The following is an 18914-nucleotide window of genomic DNA, read 5'->3' on the forward strand; positions in this document are numbered from 1 at the left end:
TGTCAGATGGCAGGTCCTGGCTGCTGCAGCTGTGAGCCAGCCCTGTTGTCTCCCTGCATGTGCTCCCTCTGTCTTACCCGACACAGTGCTCCCACCCAGTTAGCCAGCTGCAGTGCTCCAGCTGTGAACGCACGGCGCTTTTCACACTCTGTTTCACCGATGCTGTCGCCTCCCCGCTGCCCAGCCCGAGGTGAAGGTTATATATATGCTGTGCTGCAGTTGACAGCATCCCGCGCCTCTCACAGTCTGTGAGGCCACCACTGTCGTCTCCCCACTGAGCACCTCGTGCCGCTCTGGACTCCCTGCTGCAGACCCCATTCAGCGGTTAGCGGAGCAACATATGTGGGGTATCATCCTTCTGGTGTGCCGGCAGCTAAGGCACTTACACATGCCCCTGTGCGGATGCATGGGGGGGCCGCTTTATGCTTTATACATTCTTCCTTAGTGGGCTGCCAGGACCTGGCAGCCGACCCTGCTGTGCAGCCAATCAGGGGGCGTCACCCCCTGTCAATCTTGACTCCACCAGGACATCCTGGTGGCGTCAAGATACACTAATACCATACCTCCTCAAGGTGGGGTGAAAAAAATGCAAGCCACAGAATGGGAGCCTGAGCCTAGAGACTCAACATATAGTCCAAAGAATAACATAAAGTAGTGGCAGCACAAGAAAGGTTTTAAAGGGGTTGTCTCGCGAAAGCAAGTGGGGTTATACACTTCTGTATGGCCATATTAATGCACTTTGTAATATACATCGTGCATTAAATATGAGCCATACAGAAGTTATTCACTTACCTTCCCTGCGCTGGCGTCCCCGTCTCCATGGCTCCGTCTAACTTCAGCGTCTAATCGCCCGATTAGACGCGCTTGCGCAGAAGGGACTTCTGCCTTCGGCTCGGTTCGGCAGCAGCGGCGTTCTGGCTCCGTCATCGCGTAGCTCCGCCCCGTCACGTGTGTTGATTCCAGCCAATCAGGAGGCGATGATGCGTAGAAGGGGGCGGAGCCAAAACGCAGCTGCTGCCGAACAGACCCGAAGGCAGAAGACCCTTCTGCGCAAGCGCGTCTAATCGGGCGATTAGACGCTGAAGTTAGACGGAGCCATGGAGACGGGGACGCCAGCAACAGAGCAGGTAAGTGAATAACTTCTGTATGGCTCATATTTAATGCACGATGTACATTACAAAGTGCATTAATATGGCCATACAGAAGTGCTGAACCCCACTTGCTTTCGCGAGACAACCGCTTTAAGTAAAAATATAACCTTCATTACTCCATAGTCTTCTAAAAGTGGTAGGCTGCGTTTTAGCCTAAGGCCCCCTGTACACGGCAGTGTAGTCACGCCAGGCGACGCTTCTCATAGCATTGCTATGGAAAGCGCCGGCACCTGTCCACGAGCGGAGAATCATTGCGATTCTCCTCAGTCAGCCTATTAGGTAGGGCTGACCGGCGGAGATTCGGCGGCGGCTTCTGCTCCCGCAGCAGAGCTTCGCCGCGGAATACCGCATCGCCCATGGACAGCTGGCCTAAAGGAGGCCTTTTTCAAGCTACCAAACACATACACTGATTAAATAACAAGACATCAGACACAATGCGCAAATCACAGAACAGTTACCACCCACAATGCTTAATCAAACTACTAACGACCACTTGTCTGTGAGTATGTATGTGTGTGAGTGATTCTTATGCTCCGCCCCCTGGTAACATCATTGAAGGTCCTACAACATATATAAAACACAGAGTCTGACTGACAGGAGAACAACACACTTAGGGCTCTTGAAAAGGGGAGGACAAGAATAACAAAGTGAGAATACAACTAAACCGCTATTATGTCACACACACAACTCAGCAGTCCTAACAGAACACACTGACCTACCTCCACAACAGAGATCTGATGGGCTGAAGGATCTGTGGTGATGTCACTGCTGCGGGAGGAGCCAAGCTGTGTTTGTCTTGTGTGGTAATCAAGCTACTGTGAGTGTGATGTGCCACCAGAAACACTGCTACTATAATCTCCTAATAATTACTATTACATAATTATAGAGCGGTGTACACATAAATCACATACCACATGACACATCCTGGAGTGATATGCAGCGTCTCCTCTGTATCGTCATGGTGTCCGGAGAGTGTAAGTGCGCATTCACGCGAATAACAAAGTCTTGCGATACTCTAATAGATAGATCAACCTGAAAGATGTACGTGCGCATGTGCAAGAGCAAGCATTGCTGTGTTAGTGTGCACCGACCAACGGTGCACACCGCGCATGCGTCCTCACCACAGCAACCGAAGGCTGCTGATACAAACAAGTAAGAAAGTGGATGACCTGCGTGAGTGCTGTATGTGTACACCGGTCTATAATTACGTATTAAGCATTGTGGGTGGTAAGTGTTCTGTGATTGCACATTGCGTCTTATTTAAACAGTGGATGTGTTCGGTAGCTTGAAGAAGGCCTCCTTTAAGCCGCCTGCAGACGGCCGGGTCGGATCCGGCTGTGAGAATTCTCGCAGCAGGACCCGAGCCAAGCCCCTGCAGGGACCAGCGCGGCACTCACCTCTCCCACGGCTCCGGCTCTTTGATGTGCCGGCTGCCGACCAGCCGGCGCATGCGCAGAGCGGAGCCGGCAGCCCAGGAGTGACATTTCTGTGCGGGTTCTGCAAGACCAGCACAGAAATAGAGCATGCCGCGATTTGGTTTCCACATGTGATTTTGCGCAGACAAATCGCAGCCGTCTGCCTAGGATTGCGTTTTCTAACGCAATCCTATGGCAGCTTCCATGGGTGGAAATTCTGCAGAAAATCCCGCGTGGAATTTCTGTCCGTGTGCAGGGGGCCTTAGGCCAAAACGTAGCCTACCATTTTAAGAAGACTATGGAGTAATGCAGGTTATATTTTTACTTAAACCCTTTCTTATGCTGCCACTACTTTCTACTATCCCATCTGTGTCCCGTGACAAAGGGGCCACACAGACCGCCTCTGACAGGGAAACCATTTTTGATGTTGGGCAACAAAACCTTTTCTGATTTCTGGTTCCATTGATATCAGATTTATGTATTGGAAGGTCATTAAACAGGAGAGATGAGGGGTTCACTGGTAATAACCGTGTCTATAGCTTTATCTCATCAGTTCATGGGTTTTACATGCCTTGTAGGGAATAGTCACTTCTAAGACAACCCCTAACATGCTGAAGTATTGCAGTATACTGTAGAAGCAAAAAAAATAGACATGCTGCGGCCGGGGAATCCGCACCGCCACGATGGATTCGCCGTCCCGTGTGGGTGAATATTTTTAACAAATCTCATGCACACGGCTGGCTAATCCCAGGATTAGCGGTCACATGTGGATTTGCCGCAGTGAAATTCCGGACGGAATTTCCGCAGCAAATCCGCCCTGTGTGAACCCGGCCTAAAACCTGCAGGTCTAGCTGTGGACTTTGATGAAGAATTGACAGGCGTATTAAAAGGGTTGCCCGAGATATAGCTTATGGGTAACATGTCTTTCCCCTGCATAACAAGTAGTGATCTACTCGCCTCTCCGCACCACTGCTCGGTCCTCTGTGTTTACATGTTTACAGGCCGCAGTCCTACCCGGTTTACAGGGCGCTGCAGCCAATGACAGAGCTCAGTGATCGATCGTGGAGCTCTGATATTGACTGCAGCGCCTGGCCTATTCCGTAAGCAGGCTGGGGCAGCTTGTCAATGTGATGTCAGAGGGGAAACCCAGAGCAGCGCCAAGAGGGGAGTGTACGACGATTTGTTATTTTAGTGCCTGGGAAAGGCATTTCACCCGTAAGCTACACCTCGGACAACCCTTTGAGGCAAATTTCAATTCTGGATCAAAAACGTACGCCGACGTTGAGAATTCTGGTGCTGAATGATCCACACTTTGCGGATGTTAGTCACCACAGTTTTGTTTTACGGTCCACAGAGCGGGACAGCGGCTTGTTTTTTGCAGGACGACTCATAGTTTTTATTGGTACTATTTTGAGGCATATAGATGACATGCACTAAAACAGAGCAGACAGCGTTGGGGGGGGAGGGGAAGACACCCCATTGATGTAAACAGAGGCGGTCTACAATGTTAGGGCTATTTCAGACGACTATATATCGCCTGGGTTTTCACACTGATCTGATATACGGTGTCCTCGTCTGTAGGGGGGGATGGAAGAGCCAGGAGCAGGAACTGAGCTCCCGCCCCTCGCCACTTTTTGCATTTGGAGGGGTGGGACAAGGGCGGAGCTAAGCGTCGGAACTTAGCTCCGCCCCCATCTTGCCCCTCCCATTGCAAATAGTGGAGGGGGAGCTCAGTTCCTGCTCCTGGCTCTTCCATCCTCCTCCCCCTGCAGACAAGGACATCGTATATCTGCCGGGCGTGAAAACCTGACTGATATACAGTCATCTGAAATAGCCCTTCAGCACAGGATTTGAAATGCTGTAAAAAAAGAAAAAAAAAATGCCTCACAGCTGACAACGCTTTAAATTCCTCTGTCATAGTTCACAGCAGCATTTAAATGCCCCGATGTGATGAGCTCGCCGTGGCAGATCGCCCATCAAGCCATGCCTGTGGTGTGGCTTAAAGGGGTTGTCTCATGAAAGCAAGTGGGTCTATACACTTTTGTATGGCCATATTAATGCACTTTGTAATATACATCGTGCATTAAACATGAGCCATACAGAAGTTATTCACTTACCTGTTCCGTTGCTGGCGTCCCCGTCGCCATGGATCCGTCTAAATTCGCTGTCTTCTGGCGTTTTTAGACACGCTTGCACAGGCCGGTCTTCTGCCTTGTGAATGGGGCCGCTCGTGCCGCAGAGCTGGTCACCACGTCGTCTTCATAGCTCCGCCCCGTCACGTGTGCCGATTCCAGCCAATCAGGAGGCTGGACTCGGCAATGGACCGCACAGAGCCCACGGTGCACCATGGGAGAAGACCCGCGGTGCATCGTGGGTGAAGATCCCGGCGGCCATCTTGGAGAAGGAAGAAAGAAGTCGTCGCAGAGCGGGGATTCGGGTAAGTAATTATATATATATATATATATATATATATATATATATATATATTTTTTTTTTTTTTTAACCCATCCTTTGGATTTGTCTCGCACCGAACGGGGGGGCCTATTGAAAAAAACAAAAAAACCCGTTTCGGCGCGACACAACCTCTTTAATATATTATTGTGCAGTCTGACAGGCAATGTAATACTAGGTACTGCAGGAGCGATCAAACCATCACGAGTTCTTGTCCCCTATCGGGACTAAGGCGTAGTACAAAAAAAAATTAAAGTTACAAAAACTTTAAGAGAAATTTTATTAAATTAAAAAAAAAAAAAAAATTGTAATAAAGTTCAAAACAAGACAAAAAAAAACAAACAAAAAAACCCTTTCGCCATTATAATATAAGAACTTTAAAGAAAAAAAAAAAAACAACAAACACACCACAACAACATTTCGTAGCACTGCATTCACTCCACACGGTGAATATCAGAAAAAAACAACCCAGAATTGCGCCTTTTTTTGGTTACCCTGTCTCCAAGAAAAAAAGGTTTCAGAGAGCCATATGTACCAAAACAGTACCAATAGAAACTACAACTCATCCCGCAAATCACAAGCCCTCCGACGGCCGCGGATAAATAAAAGAGTTGGGATTTTTTTTAAGTGGGAAGAAAAAACAAAATTGAAAAAAATAGGCCCAGTCTTTAAGGGGTTAAACACAAGGCAGTTGTTTTCGGCACCTTTGGGGTTAAGTGCCAGATTTTCATAGGTACAACAGGAAAAAAAACACATAAAGCAACGTAACCGAAAACAGGCGGACTAAATAATGTGAGGGACGCATTAAGGCCAGGGGACAAACAAGCAGATGGAGAGGCAGCCATGCTACCCCCAGCTGCCCTCCGTGTGCTGCCATTATATCACACACCTTCTCCTCCTTCTCTCTGTCACCCTCAGCATTGCGCTTCATCTTCCACTTTATCTTCCTACACGCCTCTCTCCTACTCGCAGGGCATTGTGGGTCACGTAGTTTACTCGCGCCTTGATACTGGAACGTTTCCGCAATGAGAAAACTACAACTCCCGGCATGCAGCGCGCAACCATAGCGTTCTCATTCGATGGAGTGAATAAGCTTCCGACCGGAAGTGACGTAACACACCGTTCTCTGGCCGTAGCAACTGTTGCTGGGGAGTCGTGGGATGGACGCGGGGCAAAAGGAAACGGTCTAAGGGGAACTCGGGAGAGAAGGAGAATTATTAGACAGACGACTGTGTAGAATCGTAAGTGTGAAAGCTTCCCATGCTGCACTGCGCGCACTATACCAGGGTCACAAGTAATCATGATTATTGACCCTCCAGTTGTTGCAGCACTACAACTCCCAGCATGTGGCTGTGAGGGCATGCTGGGAGTTGTAGTATCCTAGTGACTACTGCTATCAATGACCATTTTTGCCCTCCTGGGGCGTATGAATGTTGTATGGGGCGCCCTCCTCCGTATACCAGCTCGGAGCGCTGCTATGGCAGACTGACATCCATACGTTTCAAAGCTGTTAACCATTTAGATGCTGCTGTCAATTCTTGACAGCGGCGGCATTTAAATGGCCCAACATAGGGGGCTCCCCTTCTGGGAGATTGTGGGGGGCTGTTCGTATGTCATGGCAGCCTTGGGGGGCCTTGTGAAGCCCCCCCACTGTTGCTATGTATTTCTGCCTATTGAGGCATGCCCGTGGCAGGGCTTAATAGACTGCCTACAGGAATATACTGCAGTGCTGAAGTACTGCGGCATATTGGATAAGTGATTGGACAATCGCAGCTTCAAGCCCCCTATGGGGAGTAAGAAAGAAAAAGCGTCACTTAAGTTTGATGACATTTTTTTAAATATTAAAAGTTAAAAAAAAGACTTTTTCCCATTTTTTATATAAAAAAAAAATCTAATTATTGAAAAGTGAACAAAATTGGTATCACCGCACCCACAGATGTTCTATCTATTAGAGGGAGCTGTCCCCTCAGAACGGCACCATGGTGCTCCTGAAGGTGACGGGAAGCCGAGGGATGTTTTATTTTTGCTCCATCGCCCCTCTGTTCCCTGGGGTCCCCCACTGAAGATCGCGGGCATCCTGAAAATCTAACTCTTTGCAGACCATGGTGCCCGCTTTACCACTTCTATGGAAGTGTGCGCAAACAGCGGTCTCAAGAGTCAGATTTTTGGACTACACGCGATCTCCGCCGGAGGACACCGCAGGAATAGGGGAGCGGGTGAAACCTCCATCCCCGACTCCCTGTTACCTCCAAAAAAGCACCAAAATGTGGTTTATGGTGCAGCTCCAAGGTGACCGCTTCCTTTTAAAATATTTATCCCAAACGGTGAACACCGTAAGAAAAAATATCTGACAGAATTGCATCCAGTTACACAAAAAAACTAATAAAAAGTGATCAAAACAGATATTTTGGATAGCGCAGATAATTGTGGACGCGGCGATACCAATTCTTTCAAACTTTTTCCAATATCTAATATTATTGTGTAAGGGGAAAAAAACGTAAACATTTTTTTTTGGCTTTAAAAGCGTTTAGATGCTGCGCTCAGCAAGGGCTGCAGGATTATCGGATGGCGCTCGCGTGGGAGTATTATCGTGGGAATAAGCACTAACGTTTGCGTTTCTGACGGACGAGCTGCAAAATGGGAAGCGAACGGTTCTATTTTAAGCCCTGTTGATGTCGGCGGGATCTTCGGCGCCTCAGTTATACAGAGTTCGATTCTGTTCCTTTTGATTTCCGTTTTTTTAACGTAAATAATAGCAAAATCTGTTGCGCTATTGTTACCACAAAAAAAAAAAACAACTGAAATCAATTGGTGACGGAACTGAACGGAAACATTTCCATTTGGTTCCTTTTTGACGTCTTTTTAACGGATCGGTTTATAAATGAGCGGAGAAGGTTAGGAAGAACAAGAATATAAAACCGGATCTATTAAAAACAGACGTAAATGGAAACAAACCAATAGAAACTGTCAGTTTTTTAACTGATCCTTCTACCGGATCCATTGAAAAAAAAAAGACTCTTTGTTTTCGGTGTTCTGCCATGTCCTGTATGTATATACGTGCTGTGCGCTAAGCTGCTCTCTTCTTCCCTCATCCCCCAGCTTCATCATGGCCACCCCCGTAGATGAAACGGCAGCCGATCTCCCCGTGAGGGATTTTGGTCCAAATCTTTCAGGTATTGGAATGAATCCATTTTTTATTTATTTTTATATTACTTTTTGTATATTTGTTACATTGTTTTTATATAAACAGTCACATGGATATTGTCCCAAACATTTTCATTCAGCAAACTCCTGTGTTGGGCGTCCCAGGGACTAAGATTGTCAGGAGACTTTTACAGTCTTGGGAGTTTGAGTGATTCCGGCTGAACAGACCGACTGGATTTTTAAGGGGTTTTCTCAAATCTTTTTTTTTTTCTACAAAACAACAAATAGTCATATACTCACCCCTTCCTGCTCCCTGCTGTATCCTGAACCACTGTGTGTTTCTCACTTCCATTGATTGTTTACAGGCTGCCCCCGCCTGTTTACGGGACGTCACGGGCTGCTGCAGCCAATGACAGGGATCGATAGCCGAGCTCTGTCATTGGCTGCAACAACTCATGTGATGTCTTGTAAACGTAGCATCACAACGGAGACCTGGAGCGGCTGCTCGTACACAGCGGGGAGATGTGAGTACATGTCTATTTGTTGTTTTATATGGAAAAAACAGGTCTCGGACAATGACTTTTAAGCTCTCCAATCTTTTTTTTATGCCTGGAGATAAATGGCGCAATTCCCCCCCCCCCCCCCCCGCCCCATGCCTGCAGAAATAAATGCACACAAGGAGGACTTAGTCAGGAGAGTGTTTATCTCAAGTCTATGGCAGCCCATACACATCTGAGTCTGACTGACAGCTATTCCTCCCGACTCCTCCATGCACATGCATGCTCTCAATGGGGAGAAGGGAATAGACCGATTCCAGAGACTTCTGGCAGTGGCTTATCTCCCGTCGGAACAAAGGATCAAGCATGTTGTAATCTATCATAGACAATTCTTCTTTCCACTTAGTATTTACCATCTGGAGAGGGTCAGGCAATCCCCATGTACTTTAGATGGCCAATGGGTTTAGTCGATTGTCACCTAATGTGAATGGGCATTTTATGCCCAGCTTACACTTTTTTTATTGACTTAAAACTCTAAAAAGTAGTTTGGCTGTGATGGGACTATGGTAAATTAGCTAAATGTTTCTTCCTTCCTTCCGCATCTCTTGGGAAGACATTCAAAGATCAAAGAAACATTGTGACCTTGTATATAGGGGGTGGACAAAAATATGGAAACACCGAACGAAATGCATGGGATTTTAAAGGGGTTTTCTAGTTAAATACTACCGATGACCTATCATGCGCCCACACAGCTGATCGGTCGGGGTCCCGAGCAATGGACCTCGGCCGATCAACTATTGATGACCTATCCTGATGATGGGTCATCAATAGTATTTCACTGGAAAACCCTTTTAATCATTAATAATAATAATCATCTTTTTTTGTATAGTGCCAACCTATTCCACCTTGCTTTCAGGCATGGGAGAACACAGACAATACAACAATAACATGTGATATACAATCAGTCTGAAGTCAACAGGGTGAGGGTGTTACAGGAGGTACAAGGAGGGGGATGAGATAAGGCATAGGGGAACACGGGCAGTATGGGAGTTACGTGTAAAAACTATTAGGAAGCAAACGGGGTGGGGCGGTGAGGAGTTGCGGGGGTAGAGGTCATATGCGATAAGCAGTGTGGAAGGTGTAGATGGCATGTTCAGGCCAGTGATTGTATGTGGGGGAAGGGGGGGTAAAGGAGAGGTCAGAGTCCAGTGTGACCCCCAAGGCAGTGGGCATGCTGTCTGGGGGTTGTAATAGTGCCAGGCACTGGAATGGAGATGTTGGGAGGAGGTCAGTTGGAAGGCGGAAAGACGAGAAGGTCAGTTTTAGAGAGGTTACGTTTGAGAAAAAGGGAGGACATAGTATTAGAGACAGCAGACAGACAGTCGTGATGTCTTGGAGGAATGGTTTAGAGATGTCACAGGAGGGGGTGTATAGTTGGGTGTCATCAGCGTAGAGATGGTATTGGAGGCCGAATTTGGGGATGATTTGTCCAATTAGGACTGTGTAGATAGAGGAGATCAAGGAGCGAGCCCTGGGGGACCCTAGCAGCGATAGGACATAGAGAGGAGATAGAGCCAGCTAAGGAGATGCTGAAAGAGCGGTCGGAGAGGTAGGAGGAGAACCAGGAGAGGGCGGTGTCCTTTAGACCGATGGAGCGGAGCATAGTGAGAAGGAGGTCATAGTCAACAGTGTCAAACACCGTGGAGAGGTCAAGGTGGATTAATAGGGAGTAGTCACCCTTCGACTTCGCAGTCATCAGGTCATTTGATACTTTTGTGAGGGCAGTTTCGGTCGAGTGTAGAGACTGGACGGGGTTGAAAAGAGAGAGAAAGCGTGTGAGGCGGGAGTGGACCAAGCGTTCTAGTAATTTGGAGATGAAGGGGAGGTTTGAGACGGGTCTGTAGTTAGCGCTGGTCGGGTCGAGGGTTGTTTTTGTTTTAGCAGAGGGGATATGGTGAAGTGTTTGAATGAGGAGGGGAAGGTGGCAGAGGTTAGGGAAAGGTTGCAGATAGTGGTGAGGTGGGTAATGACAGCTGGGGAGAGGGTCGCTAGCACAGGTGGTGGGACGAGCAGCGGAAAGCAGCCTGGCGACTTCTTCCTTTGTCGTTGGTTCTAACATAGAAAGTGAATGGGTGATGGATGCAGTGCTGAGGAGACTGGGATCGGAGATTTCTTTTCGGATGTTGTCGATTTTTTTATTTGTTTTTTTCTTTGAAATAGGCGGCTAGGAGGTTTATTGCCCTCTTTGGATAAACAAAATGTGCCCCATTAGCACTGGGCTGACCTTTTGATCCTGCCAAACTTGTGTTTACTTCACCTCTTGCCCTGCTCTGAACAAGAAGAAGTATAAACAGCACAAATAGGTGCAATAGTAAAAGTTTACATCCGCATGGATGTCACTTTATTTTTCATTGGCATTTTTTATTGCACCTATTTGTGCTGTTCATACTTCTTCTTGTTTGGATTGCTGTTTGGGGGGACTGGATCCAACCCCGCTTTTTGAACCTGCACACGTTTTTGCCAATATTGGCATACCCTGCCTGAAATCAGGTGCTGCTGTGGAACCCTTCATCTATCTTGCCCTGCTCCGGGTGGTTTTGGGAGCCAGCTGGTAACAGCACTCAAACCCCTGACAAATGGAATCGTGTTGCTTGGGCAGATCTGTGTTTTATTACCTCCACTTACATGGGATTATAAATCATATTTCAATGAGACATGTAATGACCGATTTAAAGGCATGTATTTTGTACAGTGTTTCCATATTTTTGTCCACCCCCTCTATGTTACGGTACTAGTCATGGATGTTGTGGGAATTCAGCTGTGACATTTTCTCCTATTTTTTTTTCTCCTCCGGAAGCTGGGGGGCTTATTTTAGTTGAATAGCTGTGACTATGTGATCTATTGGTGCTTATGCATTTTTTTATGTTTTTAGCACCTGAAGTTTGAACAAAAGTATTAATTATTACTGTAACTTTACAACTTCCGAGTCTTGGTATGCATTAGAACTTTGTGGTTTTTGTACCTTTCAGATGCTATTTCACCGCAGAGTGCCAAGGCAAGACAAGCCGTGGGCCGTATTTCCCGGCAGGAACTGGAAGATAGATATTTACGTATCCACGATGACAACATTTTGCTTAAACAGCATGCAAACAAGCAAGAGGATAAAATAAAGAGGTTAGCACGATGTATGTTTTTATGATTGTATCACTCTGCACGTTGCAGTATCCGCCTGACCAGACATTACTGCATACCTGATGTATACCGGGGCAATTATTTAGAGGGGTTGTCCCATCAGAGACAACCTCATGTAGAATGCAGCTGCTAGAGTGATCACCTGATCACTCTAATGCCTCATTCACACTGGCATATTGTCACCACATATTACGCAGGCATATTTTACGTGCATAACACGTGGTGAATGGAGGCAATGAAAGTCTATGGACACCTGCGCTTGGACTGCGAGTGGACACTGCATATGATACTGAAGAGAAATAAATCCCAGCATGCTCTATTTCTCTGCGTATCACAGTCCAAAAAATGAAATGTGGAGCAGCATTCAAGGTGCACAAACAAAGGAAAGATACTCCCATCCAAAAGGATATGTTTCTTTATTCGGTTTCCACTAAAAACAAGGCATGAAGGGCTGCGTATGAAACTCTGTCCATTCACAGGTATTGTGAAGGAACAGTGTTTCAACACGCAGCCCCGCTCTAAATGGGGTTTTGGGAAAAAAAAAAAAATGAACACTACGCATATCCGTGACGTCAGAATTCTGGGCATGCGCAGTCCCAATTACAGCCCGTATGTGATCTCTGCGGGCAGAGTGAAAAGGTTGCAATGAGTACAACGCTGCGAGAGATTTGCAGCGTTATACGCAAATGCCCATGTGAATAAGCCCTAATGCCCGCTCCCAACACCTCCATTAAACAGCTAATTTTGCCAGGGAAAGCTGCTGCCAGTCAGGCATTTCTCCTGTGGCAGGAAATGCATTACATTCTGTTTATACAAGGACACCTCACATCCTTCGGAATTGATGGGCTCCCCACTATGGCTCATAGACGGCATCCCGAGGGGCGAACCCCACTCTGTGCTGTCCAGGAGGACACGGAAGCCTGCAGCTGCGAAAGAGACCAGCGCGAGGGACCCGAACACCGGCTGCTAGGTGAGTATTATTAGGCACCCCCTGAAAATAAGACACTGTGCCTCTTTTGAGGCAAAAATTAATATAAGACAGTGTCTTATTTTCGGGGAAACATGGCAGTACCAGTGTTTCTGGTGGCGCAATGCGCCACTTGCTAATATAATAACATATAGTAAAAAGGGTTTGTTTCAATGCTTGACAGCGGTTCATGATTAGATGAAGGCTCGACTGGTGTTGGCAGCATTAGCACTTGAGATGACATGAGATGTGAAAATAGTGGTGAAGGACTATGATTCAATGTTGTTGATCAATATGCACTGCCAACTATGTATATGGACATTTGTGAGGTGTCATAACACTTCCACTTTCACTTCTTAGTATATAGCGCTCATTGAGCTTTATGTACTGGAGAAAGGAGAAAGCAAAAGTGGTTGAAAACCACTTCTCCCTTCTCACTGTGACTAACAGCTGACAACCCGACATGCTTCTCCTTCATTGCAGAAGCAGGGCTTTAATCCCGCGCTTTATTTTTACGATCAGCTGGGATTAAAGCCCAGGACCAAGCGCCGTAAATCTACGGTGCTTGGTCCTTAAGTGATTAAAGGGGTTGCCCAGTTACTGAACAATATCCCTTCAATGAGGATGACTGTAGTAAAATAACAAACAGAGCACTACTTACATCTACGCCGCCGGTGGGGTCATAGTGTTTATAGTCACAATCAGAGGCTGCAGCATCACTACTTGTTTTCCTGGCATCGGCATTCACATCCCGTGCGCCATGATACCATGCGTTTGGGAACATGACGCTGCAGCCTGTGATTGGCTTTAGTGGTCACCTGACTTCCATTGATGTCAGCTGTTGCAAGAAATGACAGGACCACACCGGGGCTGCAGCGCTGGATCCCGGCAGCAGGGGAGGAGTAGGTAGTGCTCTGTCTGTTATTTTACTACAGCTAGCCCTATTGAAGGGATGTTATCTGGTAACCTGAAAACCTTTTTAAGCCACTGACTCACGGTAAGGGGGACAGTCTGCCTCCGATACATCGGGGCACAAGCTTGACTTTCATTGACTAAATGGCGTACCAGGAAGTGTCTGTATGTGGGAAGGGGGATATGGAGCAAGAAGGAAGCAGGGGACTCCGGTTGAGAGAAATCCGTAAATTTAGAGGCTATGTGACCCGATCCCAACCACAAAGGACAATCCCAAAACGTGTAGGATCTGCTTCATTCTTAACAAGCACACTTGCACCCAACTGCTTCACCGCAGTGTAGAGATGTCTCCTAGATGCCAGGGGATGGAGACAGGCTTACAACTTTAACCCTTTCCAATCCAATTTGTATCCTGGTTTTCCTAGGGGGCTTACTCTTTTTCTGCTGTTATACAAAGGCGCTATATGTTGGCTAAAGCCAGTACTGCATGAGGTGACACATTGGATAGGCTCCGTCAGCAGAGAGACTGGCAATATACAGTAAGAGAACCCCGACGGACGTCTTCCAACATCGGAGCTGTTCAGCCTTAAATCATAATGTCTTTAGACGTCAGACAGTGGATTGGAAAGGGTTAATGGAGATCTTTGTTTTGAGCAGTAATGGCGGCATCGGTCAACACGTAACCTGCACATATCTGGTATCTTTATACTCAGGAGAATTAGAGGATTATTTTTGTGGTTTGGTTTTACCAACTACATTACTGTACAAGGGGAAAGAACTGAGGAAAATTGCATTTTTTCCCAATTTTGTGTCCATGTTCTCTATGTAATACAAGCAAATCAAAATGATTTTATTTTGATCTTCTAAGACCTGAATGTCCCACAAAATCTGAAAAACAAAAATTTAGATAGACTATTAAATAAAAAAACAACTTTAAAATGTGTTATTTTAAAACACTTGTCCTGAAATGGTTAATTCAGTTTTTTCAGAGTAACCATCAATGACATATTGATTAGAGTTTGATTAGCGAGGGTCCAGCCATTGGAACCCCTCCCCCGACTACTAGATTTGCCATGTAGGCTTTGAAGCACATCAGTGACAATTACAGCAGTCGGTCCTCTGCTAAACTGACCGAAATTGTGGGAAAAGATCTCATGCGTGCGGCTGCACAGATCCCAGCTCAAATCATCCTGTTTTCCAATGCAAGTCTTGTTTCAAGAACTTTTGCTCACGGCTACTTGGGGTCTTGGGTTTCTGTATAGGTTGTTTCTCAGAATTCTCTTTTGCAAGCTACCATTCACCCTCTGATTGACCTTAGTAGTAGCATGTTATCCATCTGGCTACGTCTCACCATTGTCAACCTTCCCACTGCTGCTTTAAACTCTTGGAACAACTTGCATACGAGCCAACCTTGCAGGCCAAAAGAATTGTACTTGCTTCACATCTGGTGCAGTGAGCTGATAGGTGTAAAGCTACATAGATTTCCATCTCAATAGATATCAATCACTGATTTATTACCGTTGGCACCCCTGATCAATTTTTCTTTGTAAACAAGAAAAGTAATTGGGTCTGAGCTGCAGTACCAGGCATAGCTGTAATTAACTGTACAGAGGATGCAGCGCTCACTGAACTCCTGCAGCTCCTTCATATGGTTCCCTATTAATCTGATATTATAGGAGTTGACTAGTTATAAACTATTGGTGGTATATCCTCAGGATTATATCAATAGTAGATCAGCAGGAGTCCATTGCCCAGGATGTTGTCAGCTGTTCTCTAGACTGCTGCACTCCTGCATTTAGCTGATTTCTACAGAAAGCAGATAGCTCGGTTCTCTCTGCAGTGGCCAGACTTGGTATTGCAGGTAAAGTTCCCATTACAATGAAAAGTAACTTAACCTGCAATACCAAGTTTGGCCACCACAGTGAGGACAGAGCTGTCTGCTTCCAACGGAAATCGGCTCAGTGCACAAGCACGATGGCCAAGAGAACAGCTATCTCTTGGCTATCTGTCAGCTACATTGAGATGAATTTGAGCCACACCCGTGCATGTCCGACTAGCGGCCCATTCCCTTCAGCGTTAGAAAATAGGATCCGCTATCCTGCACTGAGAAATAGGGGGAGCACAGTTCCCCTGTTCTTTGGATCGGTGCGGTCCCAATAGTAGGTCTCCCACTGATCTATTAGTGATAACTAGTAATTTCATCCACAAACCGGACAACCGTTTTAAGGAAACCATTTTACTTATGGTATTACAAGACTGTACCTACGTTCTAGTAAATACATGTTCACATACTAGATCAGTGCCAGTCAATATCAAAAATCTGGCCTGGGCACTATGGGCATCTGGTTGTCTAGTTGCCATTGAACCTTTTTTTAATTGAAACACCCTATACAGCTGACCACAAAAACAAACCATCTACAGTTTTACATTTACTGCTCACTTGAATGTTTTAAATATATTCTTCTCATCAATTTCAAATAAGGTACTTTTATCCTTATATAGGTTTATACTGTCCTTAAATGGCTACTGAGTTCTCAACAAACTTTACTTAAATCAGTATTACAAAAGGTTCAAAGAAACTTTGTAATAGGTCTTATTATAGAAAAATGCTACCTTCTCCGCTTATCAGGCTCCTCCCCAATAATTTCTAAACTGTTCATTCACACTGAAAAACAACTAAAATCTGTTGCGGTAGACAAGACCAACTAACATCTAACTGATAGAAGTCTATAACATGAGGCGGAAGGAGGAGCCAAGTGAGAGAGAAGCAGAAAGACTTGCACAAATGCTGCTACAGCTGATAGTAGATGTTTTACTTTCTCATAGCTACTGGAATTGCATCTACACTGCTTAGTACTGCTGTATAATGTCACCTATGCTACTATTGCTTCTCTATGAGAGATATCAGATGAGAGTTAGCAATAGGGGAGCAGAATCTCCTCTAATTTTATCCTTTCTGTCTCCTTCACCCTCTCTTTTTGTCGGTTCTCTTTCGTTATCTGTCTTTTGTTGCCTCTCTTCTGTCGCCTGTCTCCATTTCATCGCCTCTCTCTCACTCTTGTTCTCTTTCTCAGTCCGCTGCCTGCTCTTGATTGACAGCAGATGTGGAGACTTAGAACACGGGCTGGGGAGGGTAAATGAGTCATCGAACTGATAGAAATGTAGAAGGCAAAGGGGAGGAGGGAAAGAGACTCACACCCACACTGCAGCTAATTGTAAGTTATTTTTTTTACTGTGTTTTAGTTACAGAAATCAAATATCCACTGCTCCCTCTTGCTATGCCCTGTCTTCCATGATTTTATGCCTGTGTGCACATTAAAGATTGTTAGATAGCAGGATTTGCAGATCTCTGTGTACAATCTATAGAACACAGCACAGCAGCCAAGCTCCTTCTACCAGTTCTGAGAGAACTGATAAACAAATGTACACCCTGCAGATAGGAGAATGGAAAAAGTACGGGATACAAATCATATAATGGCCATAAAATAAGATACGCTTTAAGGATTAATATTCACTGAAGTTTTGGCTCTAACAAAAAACCCAAGTTTCATCCGAGATCTGCTTCATCCTGTTGTAGTTGTCTCTCTTTCGTTGTTTCTCCCTCTATTGCTGTATCTCTTTTTTCTTTTTTTTTCTTTCTTTCCTTGACAGGAGAGGTGAGTACAGAGTTTCAGGATGAGTAATTGGGCTAATAGAAATGTAGAGGGCAGAAGGGAAGATGGAAAAAGAGGTTAGCACAGAGACTGCCTATAGCTTATAGTAAGTTACTTTTTACTGTGTTTTAGCTATTGAAATCACATCTCCAGTAAGTTACTCTATGCTATGTTTTAGCTTCAAAAATCTCATCTCCCCTGCTCACTCTTACTGTGTGCTGTCCTACATTATTTTATGCCTGTGTGTGTTACAGGCTTTTAGAAAGCAGGATCTGCAGTTCTCTGTGTAGAGTCTATAGAACACAGCACAGAAGCCAGGCTCCTCCCACTAGTCCTGAGAGAACTGAGGATCAGATCTACACCCTGCAGAGAGGGAAATGGGAACAATACAGGCTATAAGTCATATAATGCCCCAAAATAATGTTACTCTTCATATACACACACAGCAGCTTATTCTGAAAAGTAAGATGCGTTTTAAGGATTAATATTCACTGAAGTTTCAGCTGTGACAATGAACCCAAATACCATCTCAGTAGCCCGGGAGTCCTAAAACATTAAATACAAATGGTAATTATCCCATCAATATAATCCATACAGTGAATTTAACAACTATTTCAGCAAATAAAATGTTCAGGGAATCGCAAAAAAGGAGAAAAAGAACAGCAGTGGTCTCCATCCACCAGCTCAGGGAAAACTGAGAATTGGAGATTGAGCTTGCAGAAGAGAAAACTGCTAAAGTGCAGGATATAAGTCATATAATGGCCAGAAATAGTGTTATTCCTTATGTTCACATGTCGGCTTATTCTGAGAAGTTGTCTGAGAGTTTTAGTATGCATTAAATGTGCCAAGTAATTTTAAAATGATCCTTCTTTTATATTCCCTAATGACATAATTACTTTGAACTAAACCCCTGGCATAAAATAACCCGGGCCCAAGTTCCAGTTTTTCCCCTGAGCAGCAGTCCCATAGGCACCCTCTGTAGCCCACGTATGGGTCATATAAACTAGTAGCTATTGTCTTGTTCATGCTGTCTGTGGGCTCGGATACATGAGCTTTATTTAGTGTGTTTGTTATCTTGTCTAGCACATTATATAACAGTCGGATAAGCGAGGAGACAACTCCTAGACGTCGAATTACCCCATTCCTGGATGTTGTAGGAGAGGCCGTGCCGCATTTATTAGTTTGAGACCACATGAAATCTGTTCCTCATTTCTCTATAATCTCCGTTTACACTTCACACAAAAGGTGGAAATACCCCAAATCCTTCTAACACTCCTGTTTATGAGCAAGTTCTTTGCGGTCCACAAACTATTTAGAAATAATAGACCTAGCCCTTTGTGTCCATATAACGCGCCTCTGTCCAGTAACACGCAGCTTGCCATGCAAGGCCAGGCATGTAGTAACAATGAAATGACTAGTACATATGGACTAAATATGGTGCCTTTTTGTTTTTTTTTCTCTTTTTCTTATTTTACCACACTTAAATGATAAGCCTTAGGAAACTGTTATTTGTCAGTGCTATAAAGCAGATT

At 45.3% G+C, this 18914-nt stretch overlaps 2 protein-coding genes across 7 annotated transcripts in view; one reads left to right on the forward strand and one right to left on the reverse strand.

Annotated features, from left to right (window-relative positions):
- FTO (FTO alpha-ketoglutarate dependent dioxygenase) overlaps positions 1–5974 on the reverse strand; it is a 288006-nt gene extending 282032 nt beyond the window's left edge. For all 4 annotated transcript variants that reach the window (XM_066583912.1, XM_066583909.1, XM_066583910.1 and 1 more), the window contains exon 1: positions 5907–5974. In XM_066583912.1, the coding sequence (XP_066440009.1) occupies positions 5907–5948 (42 nt within the window). In that variant the 5' untranslated portion in view covers positions 5949–5974. The remainder of the gene's footprint in view (positions 1–5906) is intronic.
- A 150-nt stretch (positions 5975–6124) lies between these two features.
- Positions 6125–18914, forward strand: part of RPGRIP1L (RPGRIP1 like) — a 133149-nt gene continuing 120359 nt past the window's right edge. For 2 of the 3 annotated variants that reach the window (XM_066583914.1, XM_066583915.1), the window contains exons 1-3: positions 6125–6258; positions 8117–8183; positions 11681–11832. In XM_066583914.1, the coding sequence (XP_066440011.1) occupies positions 8124–8183; positions 11681–11832 (212 nt within the window). In that variant the 5' untranslated portion in view covers positions 6125–6258; positions 8117–8123. The remainder of the gene's footprint in view (positions 6259–8116; positions 8184–11680; positions 11833–18914) is intronic. The other variant, XM_066583916.1, reaches the window with a different exon arrangement.

The sequence above is a fragment of the Eleutherodactylus coqui genome, chromosome 11 (genome assembly GCF_035609145.1).
Source record: "Eleutherodactylus coqui strain aEleCoq1 chromosome 11, aEleCoq1.hap1, whole genome shotgun sequence".
In the NCBI taxonomy this organism is placed as follows: Eukaryota; Metazoa; Chordata; class Amphibia; order Anura; family Eleutherodactylidae; genus Eleutherodactylus; species Eleutherodactylus coqui.